Source organism: Armigeres subalbatus, chromosome 2, assembly GCF_024139115.2.
Source record: "Armigeres subalbatus isolate Guangzhou_Male chromosome 2, GZ_Asu_2, whole genome shotgun sequence".
NCBI lineage: Eukaryota > Metazoa > Arthropoda > Insecta > Diptera > Culicidae > Armigeres > Armigeres subalbatus.
In genome coordinates, this window is record NC_085140.1 from 449,564,472 (window position 1) to 449,584,605 (window position 20,134).

Below are 20,134 nucleotides of genomic sequence, written 5' to 3' on the forward strand. Positions count from 1 at the left end.
TTCCGTCCGATAGTCCAAAGAAAACCCGTGTGGAAGTCCAAAATTCCATTCGGAGTTCTAAACGGATTCCGTTTGGATTCACAACTGAACTTCGTTTAGAATCCCCAAAGAAATTATGTTGAAAGTCCAAAAAAATACTAAAGACCAAAGGGATTCCGTTTGGAAGTTCTCCGATCGGACTCCGATCAGATGAATTTGAATTTGAAATGAATTTTAATCTGAATCCCATAAGAAAAATAATTTCGAATGACCAAACGAATTCCGTTCGGAACCCTAACATAAATTTCTATAGACGGCCAAAAGAAATAATTTCGAAAGCCCAAAAGAGTTCCGTTCGGAAACCCAAAAAGGATTCCGTTCAGAAACCCAAAAGGCTCCGCTCGGAAGACCAAAATTATTCCGTTGAGAAGTCCGGTCGGAAGTTCAAAGGATTCTGGTCGGAGGTCCAAAAATATGTTGATCCGAAGACCGAAAGAATTCCAATTGGAAGCCCAAAACGATTCTGTTCAAAAACCAAAAACGATCTCTACGGAAGTCAAACAAGATTCAGTTGGGAAGCTTCGAAAAATTCCTCTCGCCTGCTTAAAAGGGATTCCGTTTGAACACCCAAACAAATGTTTGATTCCGTTCTGAAGTCCAAAAGGATTCCGTTCGAAAGCTCAAAAGGATTCCATTCAGAATCCGAAAAAAAATCCGTTCAGAAGCCCAAATGAATTTCGTTCAGAAACCAGAAAAATATTCCGAAAGCACGAACGAATTCCTTTAGGAATCCCAAAGCGATTCCGTTCAGAATTTTAAAAGGCTCCGCTCGGAAATCCACAAGGGCTCTGTTCTGAAGCTCAAAGGGATTCCATTAGGAACATTAAAAAGGTTCCGTTCGGAAGCCCAAAATTTAAAAGAATTCCGTTCGGTGGCTCAAAAGGATTTCGTTCGCAATCACGTTCGAAAGTCCAAAAAAATCGTTAAGATGCCAAAAAGAAATTATTTCGAAAGCCTTAATGATTTCCATTTGGAAGCCCAAAAAGGATTCTGTTCAGAATAAAAAAACCAAAAGACACGCTCAAAAATCCAAAAGGATTCTATCCGGGAACCCAAAATAATTCCATTCGGAATTCTAAAAGGATTCCGTTTGGATGCTGTATTTCGTTCATAATCCAAAAAAAAATACTTTTAAAGTTCAAGAAATCCGCTCGGAAGTCCAAAATGATTTCGTTCGAAACCCCAAAGTGATTCCGTTTGGAAGTTCTCCGATCGGATGCCGATCAGATTCCCAAATTTATTTTATTCTAAAGCCGATAAGAAATTATTTCGAAAGCCCAAAAGAGTTCCGTTCGGAAACCCAAAAGGATTCTGTTCAAAAGCTCAAAAGGATTCCGTTCAGAAACCCAAAAGGCTCCGCTCGGAAGACCAAAATTATTCCGTTGAGAAGTCCGGTCGGAAGTTCAAAGGATTCCGGTCGGAAGTCCAAACATATTTTGATCCAAAGCGCAAAAGAAATTATTTGTTAAGACCAAAAGAATTCCGGTTGGAAGCCCAAAATGATTCTGTACAAAACCAAAAACGATCCCCACGGAAGTCCAACAAGATTCAGTTGGGAAGCTTCGAACAATTCCTCTCGCCTGCTTGAAAGGAATTCCGTTCGGAGGCCCAAAAAAGATTCCTCTTGGAAGACCAAAAGGATTCCGTTCGAATACCCAAATAAATGCCGTTCAGAAGCCCAAATATATTCCGTTTAGAAGTTCAAGACGATTCCGTTCAGAAGTCCAAAAGAATTCCGTTAAAAAGCTCAAAAGAATTCCGTTCGGAATCCGAAAAAAATACCGTTCAGAAGCCCAAAACGAATATCGTTCAGAAGCCAGAAAAATATTCCGAAAGCACGAACGAATTCCGTTAGAAAGCCCAGAGGGATTCCGTTAGGAAGACCAAAGGGATTCCGTTCAGAATTTTAAAAGGCTCCGCTCGGAAATCCACAAGGGCTCTGTTCTAAAGATCAAAGGGATTCCATTAGGAAGTTTAAAAAAGTTCCGTTCGGAAGCCCAAAATTTAAAAGAATTCCGTTCGGTGGCTCAAAAGGATTTCGTTCGCAATCACGTTCGAAAGTCCAAAAAAAATCGTTTAGATGCCAAAAAGAAATTATTTCGAAAGCCTTAATGATTTCCATTTGGAAGCCCAAAAAGGATTATGTTCAGAATCAAAAAAAAAACAAAAGACACGTTCAAAAATCCAGAAGGATTCTATCCGGGAACCCAAAATAATTCCATTCGGAATTCTAAACGGATTCCGTTTGGATGTTCAAATGAATTTCGTTTAGAATCCCCAAAGTAATTATTTTCAAAGTTCAAAAAAAAATCCGTTCGAAAGTCCAAAATGATTTCGTTCGAAACCCCAAAGTGATTCTAAAATGAATTTTATTCTAAAGCCCATAAGAAATTATTTCGAAAGGCCAAAAGAATTCCGATCTGAAGTCCAACATGAATTTCGATAGAAGTCAAAATAAATAATTCCGAAGCCCACAAAAGTTCCGTTCGGAAACACAAAAGGGATTTTGCTCAAAAGCTCAAAAGGATTCCGTTCAGAAACCCCAAAAGGCTCCGCTCGGAAGATCAAAATTATTCCGTTTAGAAGTCTGAAAGGATTCCGGTTGGAAGTCCAAAACTATTCCGTTCGAAAATCCAAGAGAATTTCGTAAATTTTGATCAGAAGCCCAAAAGAGATTGTTTCGAGAGACCAAAAGAATTCCGATTAGAAGTCCAAAATGATTCTATTCAAAAGCCCAAAACGACCCCCTTCGTGAGAAGCTTCGAAACATTCCGTTTGCATCCTTAAAAGAAATTCCGTTCGGAGGCCTGAAAGGATTCCGTTCGAGTAACCATTAAAATTTCGTTCAGAAGCCCAAAAAAAATCCGTTTGGAAGTTAAAAAAATCCGTTCAGAAGTCTAAAAGAATTCCGTTCGGAATCCGAAAAAAAATCCGTTGATAATCCCAAAAAAAAATTCGTTCAGAAGCCAAAAACAAAAATTCGAATTCTGGTTCGGAAGCACAAACAATTTTGAAAGGCTCCGCTCGGAATCCAAAAGAGTTCTGTTCTGAAGCTCAAAGGGATTTCGTTCGGAAGTCTAAAAAAATTCCGTTCGAGAGCCCAAAATTTAAGAAAAAATCGATTTGGTGGCTCAAAAAGATTCCGTTCGCAGTCACGTTCGAAAGTACAAAAAAATCGATCAGAAGCCAGAAAGAAATTATTTTGAAAGCCCAAACGAGTTCCGTTCAGAAGCCCAAAATTGTTCCGTTCAAAAACCTAAAAGACTCCGCTGGGAGCTTCAAAAGGATTCCGTTAGGAAACTCTTAAGAAATTATTTCGAAAGCTCAAAAGTATTCCGTTCGAAAGCCCAAAAAGATTCTGTTCGGAAACTCAAAAGGATTTTGTTCGAAACCCAAGAAAATTTCTTTCTAAAACCCAAAAGGATTCCGTTTAAAAGTCTAAAAAGATTCCAATCGGAAGTCCAAAGTTTACAAGAATTTTGTTTGGAGGCTCAAAAGGATTCCGTTAGGAATCCCAAAAGTATCACGCTCAGAAAACCAAATGAATTTCGTTTAGAAGTCAAAAGAAATTAATCCGGAAGCCCAAACAAATTCCGTTCGGAAGCCCAAAAAGGTTCCGTTTAGAATCACACAACACTCCACTAGGAAGTCCAAAAAGATTCCGTTCGGATGCCCCAAAGAAATTATTTCGAAAGCTCAAAAGTATTCCGTTCCAAAGCCCAAAAGTATTCTGTTCGGAACCATAAAAGGATTCTTTTTGATAGCATAAAAGGAGTCCTTTCGTAGAATCCTAAAGGCATCGCCCGGAAGCTCATAATGATTCTGTTTAGAAGCCCAAGAGGATTCCTTTCGGAAACTCAAAAGGCTCCATTCCATTCCATTCCATTCAGGATTCCATTCAGTAGGCCAGTATGATTCCGTTCAGAGGATTGAGCGGATTCCGTTCAGAAAACCAAGTAAATTTCGATCAGAAGCTCAACAGAAATTGTTAGAAAGCTCATACGAATTCCGTTCGGCAGCCCAAAAAGATTGCTTGGAATCCTAAAATAATTCCATTCTAAGGCCCAAAGGAAATCCGAATTCGAAAGCACAAATGCATTTCGATCAAAAGCCCGAAAAATATGTCAACGGCCCAAACAAACTTTGTTAAGCCAAAAAAAGATTCCGTTCGGAAGTTCAAAATGATTCCGATCGGCAGCCCAAACGGATTCAGTTCGGAAATCTAAAAGGCCCAAATGAATTTCGTTCAGAAGACTTAAAGTAACTATTTCGATAAGCCCAATCGAATTTCGTTACGAAGCCAAAAATGAATATCATTTGGAAACGGACTCCGTTCAAAAATCGAAGAAGAATACCCAAATGTATTTCGATCAGATGACTAAGAGAAATTATTTTGAAAGCCCAACAGGATTCCGTTCGGAAATCCAAAATGATTCCGGAAGCCTAAAGAAATTCCGTTCATATTTTCAAAAAGATTCCGTTCGGAAGCTCCAAAGAAATGATTTCGAAAGCTCAAAAGAACTCCGTTCGGAAGCTCAAGAAGATACTGTTTGGAAACACAAAAGGAGTCAGAAACAAAACCTGGACGTCTCCGATCGGTAGTCCAAGAAACAATGTCGAAAATCCAAAAGAATTCCGTTTGAATGCTCGAAACAATTCTGTTCAGAAGCTTAAAATGAGTCTGCTCAGAATCCCAAACGACTCCGCTCTGAAGTCCAAAAAGATTCCGTTCGTAAGCCCAGAATGATTCCGTTCAGAAGCTCAAAAGGATTTCTTTCAGTAACCTAAAAGGCTTCGCTCAGAAATTCGAAAGGATTCCATTCGGAAATCCAAAAGAATTTCGTTCGGAAGTACAAAAGAATTCCGTTCTAAATCCCAAGATAATTCCTTTCTGAGGCCCAAAGGGGATTGCCTTCGGAAGTCCGAAAGAAATTATTTCGAAATCCTAAATCGAATTTCGATAAGAAGCCTAAAAGAAAACTCAAACGAGTTCCATTCGGAAGCCCAAAACGAATCCGTTCGGAAGCCTAAAATGATTTCATTCAGAAGCCCAAAACGATTCCTTCCAAAAACAAAAAAGAGTCATCTCGAAAGTCCAAAAGGATTCCGTTCGGAAGCTTCGAAGAATTTTGATAAAAAAAAAACTCAAAAGTATTCAGTTCAGAAACCCAAAGATATTCCGTTCTGAGGCCCGAAGTGATTTCGTTCGGAAATCGAAAGAATTCCCGTTCGGATATTCTTTCGGAAACCCAAATAAATTTCGATCAGAAGCCAGAAGATTTCAAAAGCTCAAAAAGATCCTGCCCGGAAGCTCAAACGGGTTTCTTTCTAAATCCCAAAAATGTTCCATTCAAAATCTCAAAGGGTTCGCTAGGAAGTCCAAAATGATTCCGTTCGGATGCCCGGACGAATTTTGTTCAGAAGCCCCGAATAAATAATTTCGAAAGCTCAAAAGGCTTCCGTTCGGAAGCCTAAATTGATTCCGTTCAGGGACCAAAAGGGATTCGGTTCGATAGTCCAAATGAATTCCGTTCGGAAGTTCAAACTGATTCCCTTCTGAGGCCCGCTCGGAAACCCAAATGAATTTCGTTCAGAAGCACAAAAAGATTCCGTTCGCTAGCTCAAAAGGATTTCGTTCGGAAGCCCAATATTATGGGAAACACAAAAGGAGCCAGATACGAAATCTGACCGACTTCGATCAGTAGTCCAAAAGGAATCCGTTCGGATGCCCAAATAATTTTCATTCAGCAGCTCCGAGGAAATTATTTCGAAAATCCAAATCAATTCCGTTTGGATATTCGAAACAATTCTGTTCAGAAGCATAAAATGAGTCTGCTCAGAATCCCAAAAGACTCCGCTCGGAAGTCCAAAAGGATTCCGTTCGTAAACCCAGAATTCTTCCGACTACTTCGAAAACTCAAACGAGTTCCATTGGGAATCCTAAAATGATTGCATTCAGAAGCCCAAAACGATTCTTCCAGAAACCAAAAAGGGTCTGCTCGGAAGCCCAAAAGGATTCCATTAGGAAGCCCAAAAGGATTCTGTTCGGAATCTTCAAATAATTTTCATAAAAGGCTCAAAAGTATTCAGTTCGGAAACCCAAAGATATTCCGTTCTGAGGCCCGAAGTGATTTCGTTCGGAAATCCAAGAAGATTTCGTTCGGATATTCTTTCGGAAACCCAAATGAATTTTTATCAGAAGCTAAAAAGAAATTATTTCAAAAGCACAAAAGAATGCGGTTCAGGAGCCCAAAAGGATTCTGTTCGGAAGCTCAAAAAGATCCTGCCCAGAAGCTCAAATGGGTTTCGCTCTCAATCCCAAAAATGTTCCATTCAGAATATCGAAGGGTCCGCTCGGAAGCCCAAAATGATTCCGTTCGGATGCTCGAACGAATTTTTATTCAGAAGTCCCGAATAAATAGTTTCCAAAACTCAAAAAAGATTCCGTTAGGAAACCAAAAGGGGTTCGTGTGGATAGTCCAAACGGATTCCATTCGGAAGTTCAAACTTATTTTGATCTGAGGCCCGCTCGGAAACACAAATGAATTTTGTTCAGAAGCCCTGAAAGATTCCGTTCGAAGGCTCAAAGGGATATCCAAATCAATATGGTTCAGAAAAAGAAAAGGAGTCAAAGAAGAAACCTGACAGTCTTCTTTCGGTAGTCAAAAGGGAATCTGTTGGGATACCCAAATGAATTTCGTTAAGCAGTTCCGAAAAAAGTTATTTCGAAAATCCAAAGAACTCCGTTTGGATACTCTAAACAATTCTGTTCAGAAGCACAAAAGGAGTCTGCACAGAATCCCAAAAGACTCCGCTCGGAAGTCCAAAAGGATTCCGTTCGTAAACCCAGAATTCTTTCGTTCAGAAGTTCAAAATAGTTTCTTTCAGCAACCCAAAAGCCTTCGCTCGGAAATCCGAAAGGATTCCTTTGGGAAGTCCAAAAGAATTCCATCTTAAGCCCGAAAGAAATTATTTCGAAAGCCTAATGCATTCCGTTCGGAACTTAAAAATGGATTTTGTTCGGAAGCCCAAATGGATTTTGACCAGAAGCCTAAAAAAACTATTTCGAAAACTCAAACGAGTTCCCAAAACTATTCTTCCAGAAACCAAAAAGGGTCCGCTCGGAAGTCCAAAAGGATTCCATTAGGAAGCCCAAAAGGATTCTGTTCGGAATATTCAAATAATTTTCATAAAAGGCTCAAGGTTCGGAAACCCAAAGATATTCCGTTCTGAGGCCCGAAGTGATTTCGTTCGGAAATCCAAGAAGATTTCGTTCGGATATTCTCTCGGACACCCAAATGAATTTTTATCAGAAGCTAAAAAGAAATTATTTCAAAAGCACAAAAGAATGTGGTTAAGGAGCCCAAACGGATTCTGTTCGGAAAGTTAAAAAAGATCCTGCCCAGAAGCTCAAATGGGTTTCGCTCCCTATCCCAAAAATGTTCCATTCAGAATATCGAAGCCTCGGAAGCCCAAAATGATTCCGTTCGGATGTTCGAACGAATTTTTATTCAGAAGTCCCGAATAAATAATTTCGAAACCTCAAAAATGATTCCGTTAGGAAACCAAAGGGGATTCGTGTGGATAGTCCAAACGGATTCTATTTGGAAGTCCAAACTTATTTTGTTCTGAGGCCCGCTCGGAAACACAAATGAATTTTGTTCAGAAGACTTGAAAGATTCCGTTCGAAGGCTCAAAGGGATTCCGTTCGGATATCCAAATGAATATGGTTCAGGAAAAGGAAAGGAGTCAAAGAAGAAACCTAACAGTCTTCTTTCGGTAGTCAAAAAGGAATCTGTTGGGACTCCCAAATGAATGTCGTTCAGCAGTTTGGATGATCTAAACAATTCTGTTCAGAAGCACAAAAGGAGACTGCTCAGAATCCCAAAAGACTTGGCTCGGAAGTACAAAAGAATTCCATTCGAAAGCTCAAAAAGATTATGTCCGGAAGCCCAAACGGGTTTCGTTCATATCCCAAAAATGTTACGCTTAGAATCCCTAAGCTCCGCTAGTAAGTCCAAAAGGAATCCATTCGGATGCCTGAACTAATTTGGTTCAGAAGTAAAAGGTATTCGGTTGAATAGTTCAAATGGATTCCGCTCAGGAGTCCAAAATTCTGAGGCCCGTTCGGAAACCCAAATGAATTTCGCTCAGAAGCCCAAAAAGATTCCATTCGCAAGCTCAAAAGGATTTCGTTTGTAAGCCCAAAGTTATTCCGTTCGGAGACTCAAAAAGATTCCGTTCGGAGGCCATATGGGATTCCGTTTGGATGCCCAAATAAATTGCGTTGAAAATCCCAAAAGAAATTATTTTGAAAACGCAAACCAATTCCAGTTTGAAGCCCCCAAGGATTCTGTTCAGAAACCCAACAATAATTCTCAAAACAATTCCTTTCGGGAATCAAAACAGTTCTACTTGATGTGTACCGTCAACTGGGGGGAAGATGATCATTGAGGTGAAGATGATCATTTGATGTGTCAGTCAAAAGTGCCAATTTTTTTTATGAAACGGTAGTCAACAATATTCTCCGTTCAAGTAATGTTACTGCTAGGTAGAAATCCGAGTTTTTCGATTATAATCATGAAAATGTATTTTGTGGAAGAAAGAGAGAGATAGTAATAAATGACGCTATTTTCGTTTCAAATATTGACTTCGTAGACTTCTTTACGTAGTTAATTCAACATTAATACAGATAACCTAGCGTATTTTGACTACTAGGTCATAATGGTTTTAGTAGAGCTGTCTTGATCATCTTCACCCCAAGCCAGATTATTAAAAAAATGTGTGGTAATTTAATTTATTTTAATAAATGCGAACGCATTTCAGAAAACTAAAGTTGTTGATTATTGCAACGTATAGCAGTACATGTTTTGAAAATATTTGTTTCGATTTAAGATGTAAACACACATTGTTATTGCATGTTTTGTCTTAAAAATGATCATCTTCCCCCCAGTTGACGGTATTTGTTCTTGGACTCGGACTTGAATTTGTGAGCTTGAGTTCGGTATTTGATTTGGGCTTTGATTAGAAGTTGGATTCATATTTAGATACTTGGATTTGGATTAAGATTGGGCTTGGATTTGGGCTTATTTTTTAACTTGGATTTTTATTTGCATTTGGTTTGGATATGGCATGGAATTAGAATTTGAATTTGAATTGAATATTGGTACCATATCCAAAGGTAAGAAAGCAACGACCCAGTCAAGTGATTTGACGTGCCTTTAGACGAAGTTATTAATTTTGCTGGCCTGTTAATTCCAAAAAAGGAAACTATGAACATGGGCCACACTTCAACCCCGCCCGCTGTTACGAAAGATGGATCATTGCACATCTTGTTTACTATTTGGCAAGCAACCAACTCTCCAAGTGCACTCACCAATAATATCCAACCGAACGTGATTACTGGTTCTCTGTTATCTCCACTCATGAATCGCGTGCTCTTCTGGCGAGCTTACTACAGTCAGTGGGGCTAAGGTTTGTAAGCAAACTCGTTGAAAAAGGAGGCGAAAAAGCGAAAATAGATGCAAGATTCACTCTCGATTTTTTCCTCCTATTCCGATCGGCAATACGGTTGGGTCCGAGGGTAGGCACCCCCTCGAGATAATCTCCGTGCTCGATGGTCCATGGTAGGCGTTACCGTAGATTTTTACATTTGAAATTGATTTTTTAAACAATTAGCAGTGGGTTTGTGGTGCCACGGGGATGATCGACCGCAAAATCAATTGCAGTCGGAAAATGGTGCTTCGCCGATGGACGGGAGAACAACGGAAAACTAATTCGAGCAATTATTGGCCTATGGAACGGAGTATAGTGGAGAATTGCATAATTTAGTGATTCTCGAAGCATTTTTGAAGTACAACTCATCAACAATAGCTGTTCAAATCGTAGTACAACAACTTGGAAATTAAATTATATCAAATTCAGTGCTGATAGACATTGGACAACCATTGCTAGTCATTGAATTTGACAAAAACACAGAAAATCGCAGTAAATTGAAAATGTCCCTCCAAATAATGAGAGGGTTTGAAGTTAATGAATTGACCATGTTACACAAAAATCTCTATAATTTGATTCGTGTTGACAACGGGAAACGGAATTGGGAAACGCTGACCCAATGACGATGGGTCAACGTATTTTCGAGGGATGCGAAGGATGAGAGAGGCAGCCGCGCGATCATACTGCAACTGACCGATTTTTTTTTGTTTGCAAATTTCCTTCAAACTAGGCAAACCAATGCCGAGCGATTACGGGGTTTGAGTGAGGAGAACGGCTGCGATGGTCAGCTTTTAAGCTTGAACCAAAAGTGGCGATGGTTAGAGTCGATAATTCGTCCAGCTCGAAGGTTGGCGGCGCTCGAAGGCTTCCAGATTGCACCGTTGCTGTTGGAGCGCTGATCGTTTGAATATTTTTTGACGATTATTCTGGCTGAGACCCGAAACGATGATCTGCACGGTTATGCAAGTGAGTATTGATCCAAATATTTACCGTTTACGTGATTATAGGCTTCCAGTTGGAGGCTGACATACCTGAAAAACATGAAGAGAAAGGAAACTGCTGTTAGTTTTACTGCAGACACAGCTGAAGGAAAAATGGTCCACTGATGAAAACGTTTACTCCAGTTTTTTCGACGACGATCAACCTCAGCAGACCGCAAAGAGCAGACGATCGACCCACTGAACGATGCTAACCCAAATTCCTCCGACAAAAAAGTATTCAAAACAAATTATCCACACACAACGTGTGTCTAGTCTTGGTTTGTTTTAATCTGTTTTTTACATGGAGCTTTTTGCTTCTCAAGTACGCCGCTCCACTCGACTACCGTGCGCCACGCCACAGGAGTCGTCTGGATCATTCGAATGGTATCAGTTACACGTGTACGGATCGAAACCTAGGCTGTATTGTGGCGGTGGAACGATTTTCAACAATCAGTGGCCTTGCTGTTGAGCAAAAAATTGATTCACTCACCTGTGAATGAGTTGAAGCTTTCCTGCATAAGTGAGGGTTTGAAAATTTTAACTCAGCGACAACTCAGCGACAATATACACGATGTCCATGTTTGATATTTTCCCTGATAGGGGACTTTATTCCAAGCAATTTTGCTGAATATAGTGTTTACTTTTATCCATTGTGCGATTTTATACACCCATTTTTATTTTGGGATCATATATGACCCTTTGGGCCTGAAAGGGTTGACACACTGAGACCGCTCGAGGAATCCTTCTTCGGCGAAAACCAGGCAGATTTTAGTGAGGGTCGATCACCAAAGGATCAGATGTTTAGCCAACGGATGATCGTTGAAAAAGAGCGAGAGTTCAGCTTGCAGACTCACCATCTGTTCATCGATTTCAAAGCAGCGTATGACTTAGTGGAAAGAAATAAACTGTGGCAGATAATGTCTGAACATGGTTTTCCGGAGAAACTGATTGGGCGGACTCGTGCAACGCTTGATGGCTCGAAATCAAATATTCGGATTTCAGACGAAGCACAACCTCGTTTGTGACCTTAGATGTAATGCGGCAAAGTGATGCAATTTCGAATTTATTGTTCAACATGGACATGAAACGTGGACGTTAAAAAGGCGGAAAAATGTTAATAAGATGCTAAAGAAGATGCCAAATACGTACAAGTTGTACGTGACTGGGGCAGAATTCAATGGGCTGATCACTTTGTGCGAATGTCGGAAGAAAGAATAGCGAAAACAAAATTCAACAGAGAACCATTAGTCGGTTCTATTCAAGACCACCTATACGAAAGAAAGCTGATCCATTGGGGGTTCGCTATTTCAAGCGAAACTCATTTAAAAAGCAGGGGTGGTATTGAGCATCTCGATTCGAACGAAATTCTATCATATCGAGCATGTTTGGCATTACGACTTTCGATTCGATCTCGTAAACGAATTATCGATCAAGAAGGTACAAGAATAGCGAGATATTTTAGCATTATGGATACTCGATAGCACACTGGAAAACGACTCAAGTCGAATGACGTCTTCAGTGTCTCGTACTTGACTCGACTATGTCGACAACACTGACGCTTGTGAAAACGTCCAATTAGGGGTGAGGGGTGAGGTCGTGCCCCAATTAGCAATTTATCACTGTACACTAGAGTGATTCAAATTTTGACTTTTTTGCTCCCCGATGCTTAAACGATTGCATTTGCCATTTTAATGATCCTCCTAAATTTTTAGCAATTTTGGATGTAATTTGACTGTGCACACGACATTTGAAGTTTGTATGGAAATTACTGTGAAAACTTACCCTTATGTGGAATACCGTTCTATGAGATGACCCATGAACTATTTAAATATAATCAACACATTGCCTACACAGAATACTTCTCAAGCTGAAAGGCAGTTGTTGTTTCGAAGCGATTCCTCGTTTGGAAGCAAAGTTATGAAGAAAACAAAAATGCTCATTATTGATATTGATGTTATTCTTTTACGTGTTAAATTGAATTTCCCACGATTCAGTATTTCCCTAATAACTTTTCTTGTGATCATCAAATCGTTTCGCAACAAAGACGGCCTGTTTCCTTTTAAATTTTTTTATGTTGCCGATGTACTCATATGTTTTTAGAGCTTTTCCATGAAAGTTATTGTTTTCATACTAATTTCCATACAAACTTCAAACCGCGCGTGCTCACTCAATTTACTTCCAAATTAACTAAACATTTAGGTGGGTTGTTAAAAAGGCAAATGCAATCGTTTAAGCATGGGGGAGCAAAAAAGTCAAAATTTGAATCACTCTACTGTACACAACCCTTTCTATTATTTCTAAAAAGAGCTATCGGATTGTCAAAACTTTCTAAATCACTTGAACGATAGTAGAATTGGGAGCCATTCTCGAAAGGTTGCCTGAAGTATTGCTTTATTGAGGTCCAGGGGAAGGCAACGCTCGAAAACTGCACGCAAAGATATAAAAGGAATAACAATAACGGGGAAGGGTCGTTTGACCGAAACCCATTCGGTCGAAAGCCATTTAGCCAAATGCCACTAGGCCGAAACCCATCTGGCCAAGCCATTTGGCCGAACGGGTCAATTGGCTGAAAGGATTGTACGACAATTCCCCGAATAACAATTCCCCCGAATGCAATTTCCCCGAATAACAATTCCCCGAATGTAACAATTCACCGAATGTAACATTTCGCCGAATGTAACATTTCCCCGAATGTAACAATTCCCCGAATGCATCTCCCTTCTGCGGTAAGACGCGCGGCTACAAAGCAAGACCATGCTGAGGGTGGCTGGGTTCGATTCCTGGTGCCGGTCTAGGCAATTTTCGGATTGGAAATTGTCTCGACTTCCCTGGGCATAAAAGTATCATTGTGTTAGCCTCATGATATACGAATGCAAAAATGGTAACCTGGCTTAGAAACCTCGCAGTTAATAACTGTGGAAGTGCTTAATGAACACTAAGCTGCGAGGCGGCTCTGTCCCAGTGTGGGGATGTAATGCCAATAAGAAGAAGAAGAAGAAGAAGCATCTCCCTTCTTTTTTTAGTGCGGCACAAGGCGATGGGCATTAAGTAAGTCATGCGAGCAAAGGCCTATGCTTGCCGATCCGGAGCTTGGGAGTTCGATTCTCGGTGCAGCCTAAGATGCTTCAGGGTGGGAAGCATTTTCGGCGCCTTGTGCACAGTGTAACTATTGTACTTGCTACACAAGATATTCATGCAACTGGCGGGTACCGGAAAGCTTTCGATAACTGTGGCAATTATAATAGAACACTAAGTTGAAAAACTGCCCATGTTTCAGATAGAATGTAAAGCCATTGAAGATGAAGACAATGCGCTGAAAGAAGGCAATGCTTTCTTCAAATAAACGCATTTGATCTGTATAAGACGAAATGAAGAGATAATGCTTTCTTCAAATTAATAAGTTTGCTCGGTATGATGAACGCATCTGCCCGGTTTAAAGCCAAGGGAATGTCTTCTTAAAATGAACGCGTCTGTCCGGTATAAGACGACGGTAGGAGATAATTCCTTCTTTAGATGATAGCATCGCCCGGTATTAGGGGAAAGAAAGTGATAATGTCTTCCTCAAATAAACACATTTGCCCGGTATAAGGCAAAGAAGATAGACAGCCCCTTCTTTAAATAAACTCGTGTGTCTGGAATAAAGTGAAAGAATGAAGCAATGCCTTCTTTAACTGAGCGCGTCTGTCCGGTGTAATGAGAATGGAGGAGATAATACCTTCTTCATATTAAGGCCTTTCGAGACAGAAATTCTGTCAGCAATAAAGCAAAAAATGGGGGGATAATTCATTTACTAAGCAAGTAGCACGTTTGCCAGGTATAATAAATGATTGATATGAAGCAATTATATGTTATAATAACTGCTGTTACATTACACCACACTTATCTGAGAAAATGCTAATTCGTTTAATATAACAAGCTAAAAAACGGCATTCTTCCTAAGATCATTCTGAAAAAGGAAGAATCCATCGAAAATCACACTGCGAAAGTTACAGACCGCCTAATGCTATATTGAGAAAATGAATTCGGGAAAACGTTTTTCGGATAAATATAATACATTCAATACATATTGCGTAATAAGGGATCTTATTTTTTTCCTTATGCTGGCCAAATTCGCCTGCATTAAAATAAGAGATCAGATTAGTTCTTATTCTCATTCTCAATTCATTCATCTTTGTATTTCGAGACGAGTCAGCCTCGGGCTGAAAGTTTCGGTAATAAAGATTAATAAAAAAAATCTTTGCATTAGTTCGAGCTAACGCCTATTTTTGAAGGACCACATCTACCATTTGCTTACTTTGTAAAAATGCCTTCTTTTAAAGAATGCATCACATCCCTCATTATCATATTCAGGGCAGATACATGTTATTAAAGAACGAATAATAACATTCAATATCTGGTGAAACATCCACTGAAGAAGGGACACATTTACCATTGCACTATTCCGAGCAGGTGCATGCTTTTTAAAGAAGGAATTACATTCACCATTGCCTCTTTCCGGGCAAACGCATTATTTTTGTTTACAAGGATTTACATCCACCATTACCTCCTAAGAAAACACTGTACTCTGATATCTTTATAATTCAACAACACATCTTGGAGGATCAAGAACTACAAATACTACCAAAGGCTATTCAGCTGATAATCTCACTCTTGAATGTATCTTTGAACGCTGCTTTTTTCGGACACATACAGTCGATTGCGAAGATGTGTTTACAAGAGGTATTTTATTTTCGGGGAATTGTTCCATTTGGGGAAATGTTACATTCGGGGAATTGTTACATTCGGGGAAATTGCATTCGGGGAATTGTCGTACAATCGGCTGAAAGGGTCATTTTGCCGAAAGGGTCATTATGGCCAAAAGAGTCATTTGGCCGAAAAGGTTATCCGGCCGAAAAGGTCATTTGGTTGAAAAGGTCATTTGGCCGAAAGGATCGTTTGGCCGAAAGGGTCGTTTGGCCGAAAGGGTCATTTGGCCGAAAGAGTCGCTTGATCGAAAGGGTCATTTGTCCGAAAGGGTCGTTTGGCCGAAAGGGTCATTTGGCGGAAAGGATCTTTTGGCCGAACAGGACATTTGGCCGAATAGGTCATTCGAAAAGTGAGAAATTAGGAGTGAGAAGAGAGACGTTACAATTCTAATTTCTCAACAGACGTGAAACGTCCTACTTCGCACTACTCACTTTTCACAGTTCCGGCTAAATGTCTTATTCGACCAAATGTCCTATTCAGCCAAATGACCCTTTCCGGCCAAATAACCCTTTCGGTCAAATGACCCTTTCAGCCAAATGACCCTTTCGGTCAAACGACGCTTTCGGCCAAATGACCCTTTCGGTTAAATGACCCCCCCGTAACGCTGGGTGGACACCTTTGTGTGGTGTGTTACGGTGTAAGATCTACCACGGTCACACTGTCATCTACAGGCAAATCTTGACCAAACGAATACCCTCCCCAATATTCAACACCGTGGTACTTATGAGGGTGTTGCTGAGTCGGGGGGCTCTCGTTAAGTAAGTACAACAACAACACTTCCTTCCTCTCCCAAGTTACGGTGAAGAAGGGCGTGGCCAGGAGTAATGCTTTTGGATTTTTTATCCTAGATTGAAGTCAAGAACCACACCCTCCTTGATTTTTTATAGCAATCTGAATAAGAATTTCAAAAGAAAAACATGGTTATCACTAGTGTCCAATCTACGAAGTACACCGTAATTATGCTATGCTATGACCCTTTCGGCCAAATGACCCTTTCGTCCAAATGACCCTTTCAGCCAAATTACCCTTTAGATCAAATGACCCTTTCGGCCAAATGAACCTTTCGGCGGAATTACTTTCAGCCTAATGGTCTGTTCGGCCAAATGGTAAACTCGGTCTAGTGGCATTCGGCCAAACGACCTATTTCCCAACAATAACAATCAATAATAAGGAGCTGTCAAATCGTATGGACGCTTCGCATCGCACTTCGCGTCTACTTTGGCCGCATCCTAAGGGGTTTTGGATCTAGTGATTGGACAGGATGTTTTTATTTATTTTTTAGGTTGGGCAATGGCGTTGGGCAATGATTCCGTGCACAACCGCATATATTATATTATATGCGGTATATTATATGCGGTTGTGCACGGAATCATTTCCCAACTCCACACTACATGGGTTACTTTTTTTCATCTATCGCATTTATCTGACAGGCTCAGGCGTGTATAACACTTAACGGATCCGAGATTCTTTTCGATATTTACACTTGATATCATTATTATTTACAATTAGTTAGGGGGAAGGGACATAGACCAAGATACTCGTGGTGACTCAAAGTTAGATTGGGCTATGACTGGTGTGGCGTAGCGTCGTGCTCGAGTTATGGTTTTCCAGGGAGCATCTAGCGGAAGGACAAGCTTCATAGTACACGGAACAATAAGACAGAGACAAGAGAAAAAACTGGGAAAGAAAAAAAACTAAATATTAGACCACAGATAACAGATATTGAGGCTAGCATACGATACGTGTGTAAACATCCGCAACCGTTAATTCAAATATATTTTAAATTGAGACTGCGTTTGGCAATCGATTGGAGATGGCGCAAAGATCATTGTTATTGAAAACGCAGCCCGAATGCGGCTGTCAAATGCATTGGCTGCGTTCAACGGTTGTTAATCAGCTGCGTCCGTGTGTACTGCCGCAATCAGCTGAGTAGATGGCAGTAGTGGGCCAACGTATATCAATTCAAAAGTTTACACAGGATTTTCAAGATTTTCAAGACGAGCAAAGAAAAGCATAGATGACCTGCATATAAACCATATCGCAATCTCCCAACATACCTCTTACTTCCCGGAAGGGTTGTTTACCTCGGGCCACAAGGGTAACCAATAGTTGCTCTCTGAAGGCTTCATTTTTAAATGGGTTACATTCCCACTGCCGTAATCTGAAAAAGTTATACGTCACGTCACGCCACGCCATTTTCCAAAAATAGTGGTAATGGGTAGTACTCATCGAACTCTTTAACAGAAAAAAAGGAAAACATGCATGCTGTAATTTGGCGCTTATGTCAATTTCTTAGATTACATCAGCCCAGGTGTCTGTTTGCAAATTTCCTTTTACCATTGGACAAGAAAACCAAAGGACAAGGACAGAAAATCCAAAGGAGTTTATTTTCAATTTATAAATCAAACTCACGAACTAGAATTCCTTTGAAATGGAATTTAGTTAATAGCCGTTGCTGCATTCGCCACATAAAATACGCTGAAAATGGAAAACAATACTACGGCAACCAATCGATAGTAATGCGTTAATCGCCGTACACCAACAGCCACAAAATGACCAGCTAATGCACCAAAAAGTCTACCAGTTCGATATGCATAGTCAGTGCAAACAAGAAAAAGTGATTTTATTGCTAAACAAACAAAGTATGTTTTGATCGAAAACAAGAACTTCAATAACGCAAGCAACTCTTAAATAAATGATTGTTTGGCTTTCACTCATTTGACCTAATTTGTTTGTTTGGACTTTGTTTCTCTTCAATGGATCATGCGGTTTTGTTGCACAATGTACTGTGGGAATATGGTGGTCAAATTTATATCCTTCCATCGTTGATTCGCGTTTACCAGTTAGTAGATTTTCAATTGTCAGCTTAACTTGTAAGAGTCAAACTTGACACACTGTTTTGGTCTAAATTCTCTTAAAATGAAAAGTAGTGGCGAATAAATAGTTTAGTAGGAGATTTAAAAATGTAAGAGTTTCAGACAGTTTCAGACAGCTTCACTTGAAAAAAAATTATAATGTAATACACAAATAACCAAAACTTGTTGTAATTTTTTTCTAAATCGTAATATTGTATGCGAATTTTATGTAACATGTTGCAAGTGACAACACACCTCTCTATCAAAACTAAATAAAATACGAACATGACCTAAAAAAAACTATCTGTATTATATTGGCATAAACAGCAGTGGGGAACTTTTTATGACCACCTAGTTGTAAAAGAGCTTCTCATAATAATGGGGGCGGTGAAAAAGGGGTAGCTCGAAACCGTAGTGTACCGTAGACAAAACAAATGCGTGTGCCTCTACTGGAAAGTGATTATGTTGAAAAACAGGAGGAAAAGCAAGGGTCTAATGTAAACATCTATAATAACTATAAGGAGAAGGTTAAAATGCCCCTTTGTTAGAAAGACGATGAGTATTTAACCGTGCTCTAACATAATTTTGTTCCTGTCATAAGACGAGTTTGAACAATCCCATTGAATTCCACCACTTAATTGTATCCTGACAGATACGTATTTCGACCTCAACAGTAAGGCCGTCTTCAGTGTCTTGTACTTGACTCGACAAGACACTGAAGACGGCCTTACTGTTGAGGTCGAAATACGTATCTGTCAGGATACAATTAAGTGGTGGAATTCAATGGGATTGTTCAAACTCGTCTTATGACAGGTGAAAACATTCCACTAAAAAGCTCAAAATAATTTTCTTATAATTTTGTTTCATTTGTCAACGATTGAATAATCTGGTTGAATCATTATTTGTTCGAACATGTTTTGACGATCATGCATCCTGTCGCACCGGTACGTTTCATCCCATTATCCCCCAGTGTAGGTGCAAAATGCACATTATGCGACTTTATCAGGCTGGAATAATTAATGACGAGCCAACAGCACATGTTGGTCGGTCGGTGGAAGATAGTTTGTGCGCACGAGACGAGCGTGCGAATGAAAAACACTCTTCGGGAGGCTTACACATTTCTTTTCCAGTCAGCCATCGCAACGCAACGCAGCGTTGGAAATCCAAATGATAATCAGCGGAGGAGGGGTGGCGTCGTCGTCGTCGTCGTCGATAGCAAGGGGAAAATACGCCAATTAGCAACAAGCAAGTCAATTGTTTTCCAATTATCTTCAGTTCCCCTTGCACAGTGTGTTGGTACGGATGAGTGTTGGTACATAATAGTTCAAAATTGAGGGCTGTTGAAGTGTGATTTTAATTTTGGTTGAGCTTCATCGCACATCACGGACGCTGGATTCAGTCAAGGTGCTACCTATTGCGGACGAGTTTATTATTAGGCAATTCGAAAATTGTTCCTCCAAATGGCGACGAGTGCTATCGTGCTGCTGAGTCTCGAGCGCTGTTAGTTTGTTTCGTTCAACTGACCCATACTTTCGTTCTCGAAGGCGGAAGTCGACAGTGCGATAAGAGCCCCCGTGTTGAAGAGTGTCGGGCACTTGTGTCTTCAAATTTCCACTCAGCGTGCACTACTGTTGCCAGGGTCTGCGTAATTGTTTGGCCACTCAGGCTGGGAGAAGGCTACCCCAGTGCGTGATAGATTGCTTTATTTGGAGATTCTTGGTCTATGTTTGGGTGGAGCTTTGATGGAATAATTGGCGGATTCCACGCCAACCAGTGCAGGGGTTGGCTATATCCTGTGAGCCTCCAGTTGAACTTTGAACATGTATGTTTACGAGGTCGAGTAAGAAAGATTAAGTTGAGTTCAGACTCAAATTTTGCATCCAAAAGTTTGAATAAAATTGGCTTGTTATAACTAATAATGAAAAAAAAAGTATTTTTGAATATTTTTGCTTTTTTGTATATCGACAGACTGGGAAAATTTATGTCAATATATGTATGTATGCGTTGCGTATTAACACT

The 20,134-nt window shown here is 40.0% G+C and overlaps 2 protein-coding genes across 4 annotated transcripts in view; one reads left to right on the forward strand and one right to left on the reverse strand.

Moving 5' to 3' along the window:
- Positions 1 to 13,857, forward strand: part of LOC134210444 (uncharacterized) — a 29,935-nt gene extending 16,078 nt beyond the window's left edge. Inside the window, exon 2 of the mRNA XM_062686490.1 lies at positions 13,792 to 13,857. Within this exon, the coding sequence (XP_062542474.1) occupies positions 13,792 to 13,857 (66 nt within the window). The remainder of the gene's footprint in view (positions 1 to 13,791) is intronic.
- LOC134213730 (beta-1,4-glucuronyltransferase 1) overlaps positions 1 to 20,134 on the reverse strand; it is a 286,461-nt gene that overhangs the window by 221,348 nt on the left and 44,979 nt on the right. The window contains exon 2 of one of the 3 annotated variants that reach the window (XM_062693045.1): positions 10,525 to 10,565. The exons of the other annotated variants lie outside the window; for them this stretch is intronic. The gene's annotated coding sequence lies outside the window, so the exon portion shown is untranslated. The remainder of the gene's footprint in view (positions 1 to 10,524; positions 10,566 to 20,134) is intronic. 3 annotated transcript variants of the gene reach the window in all.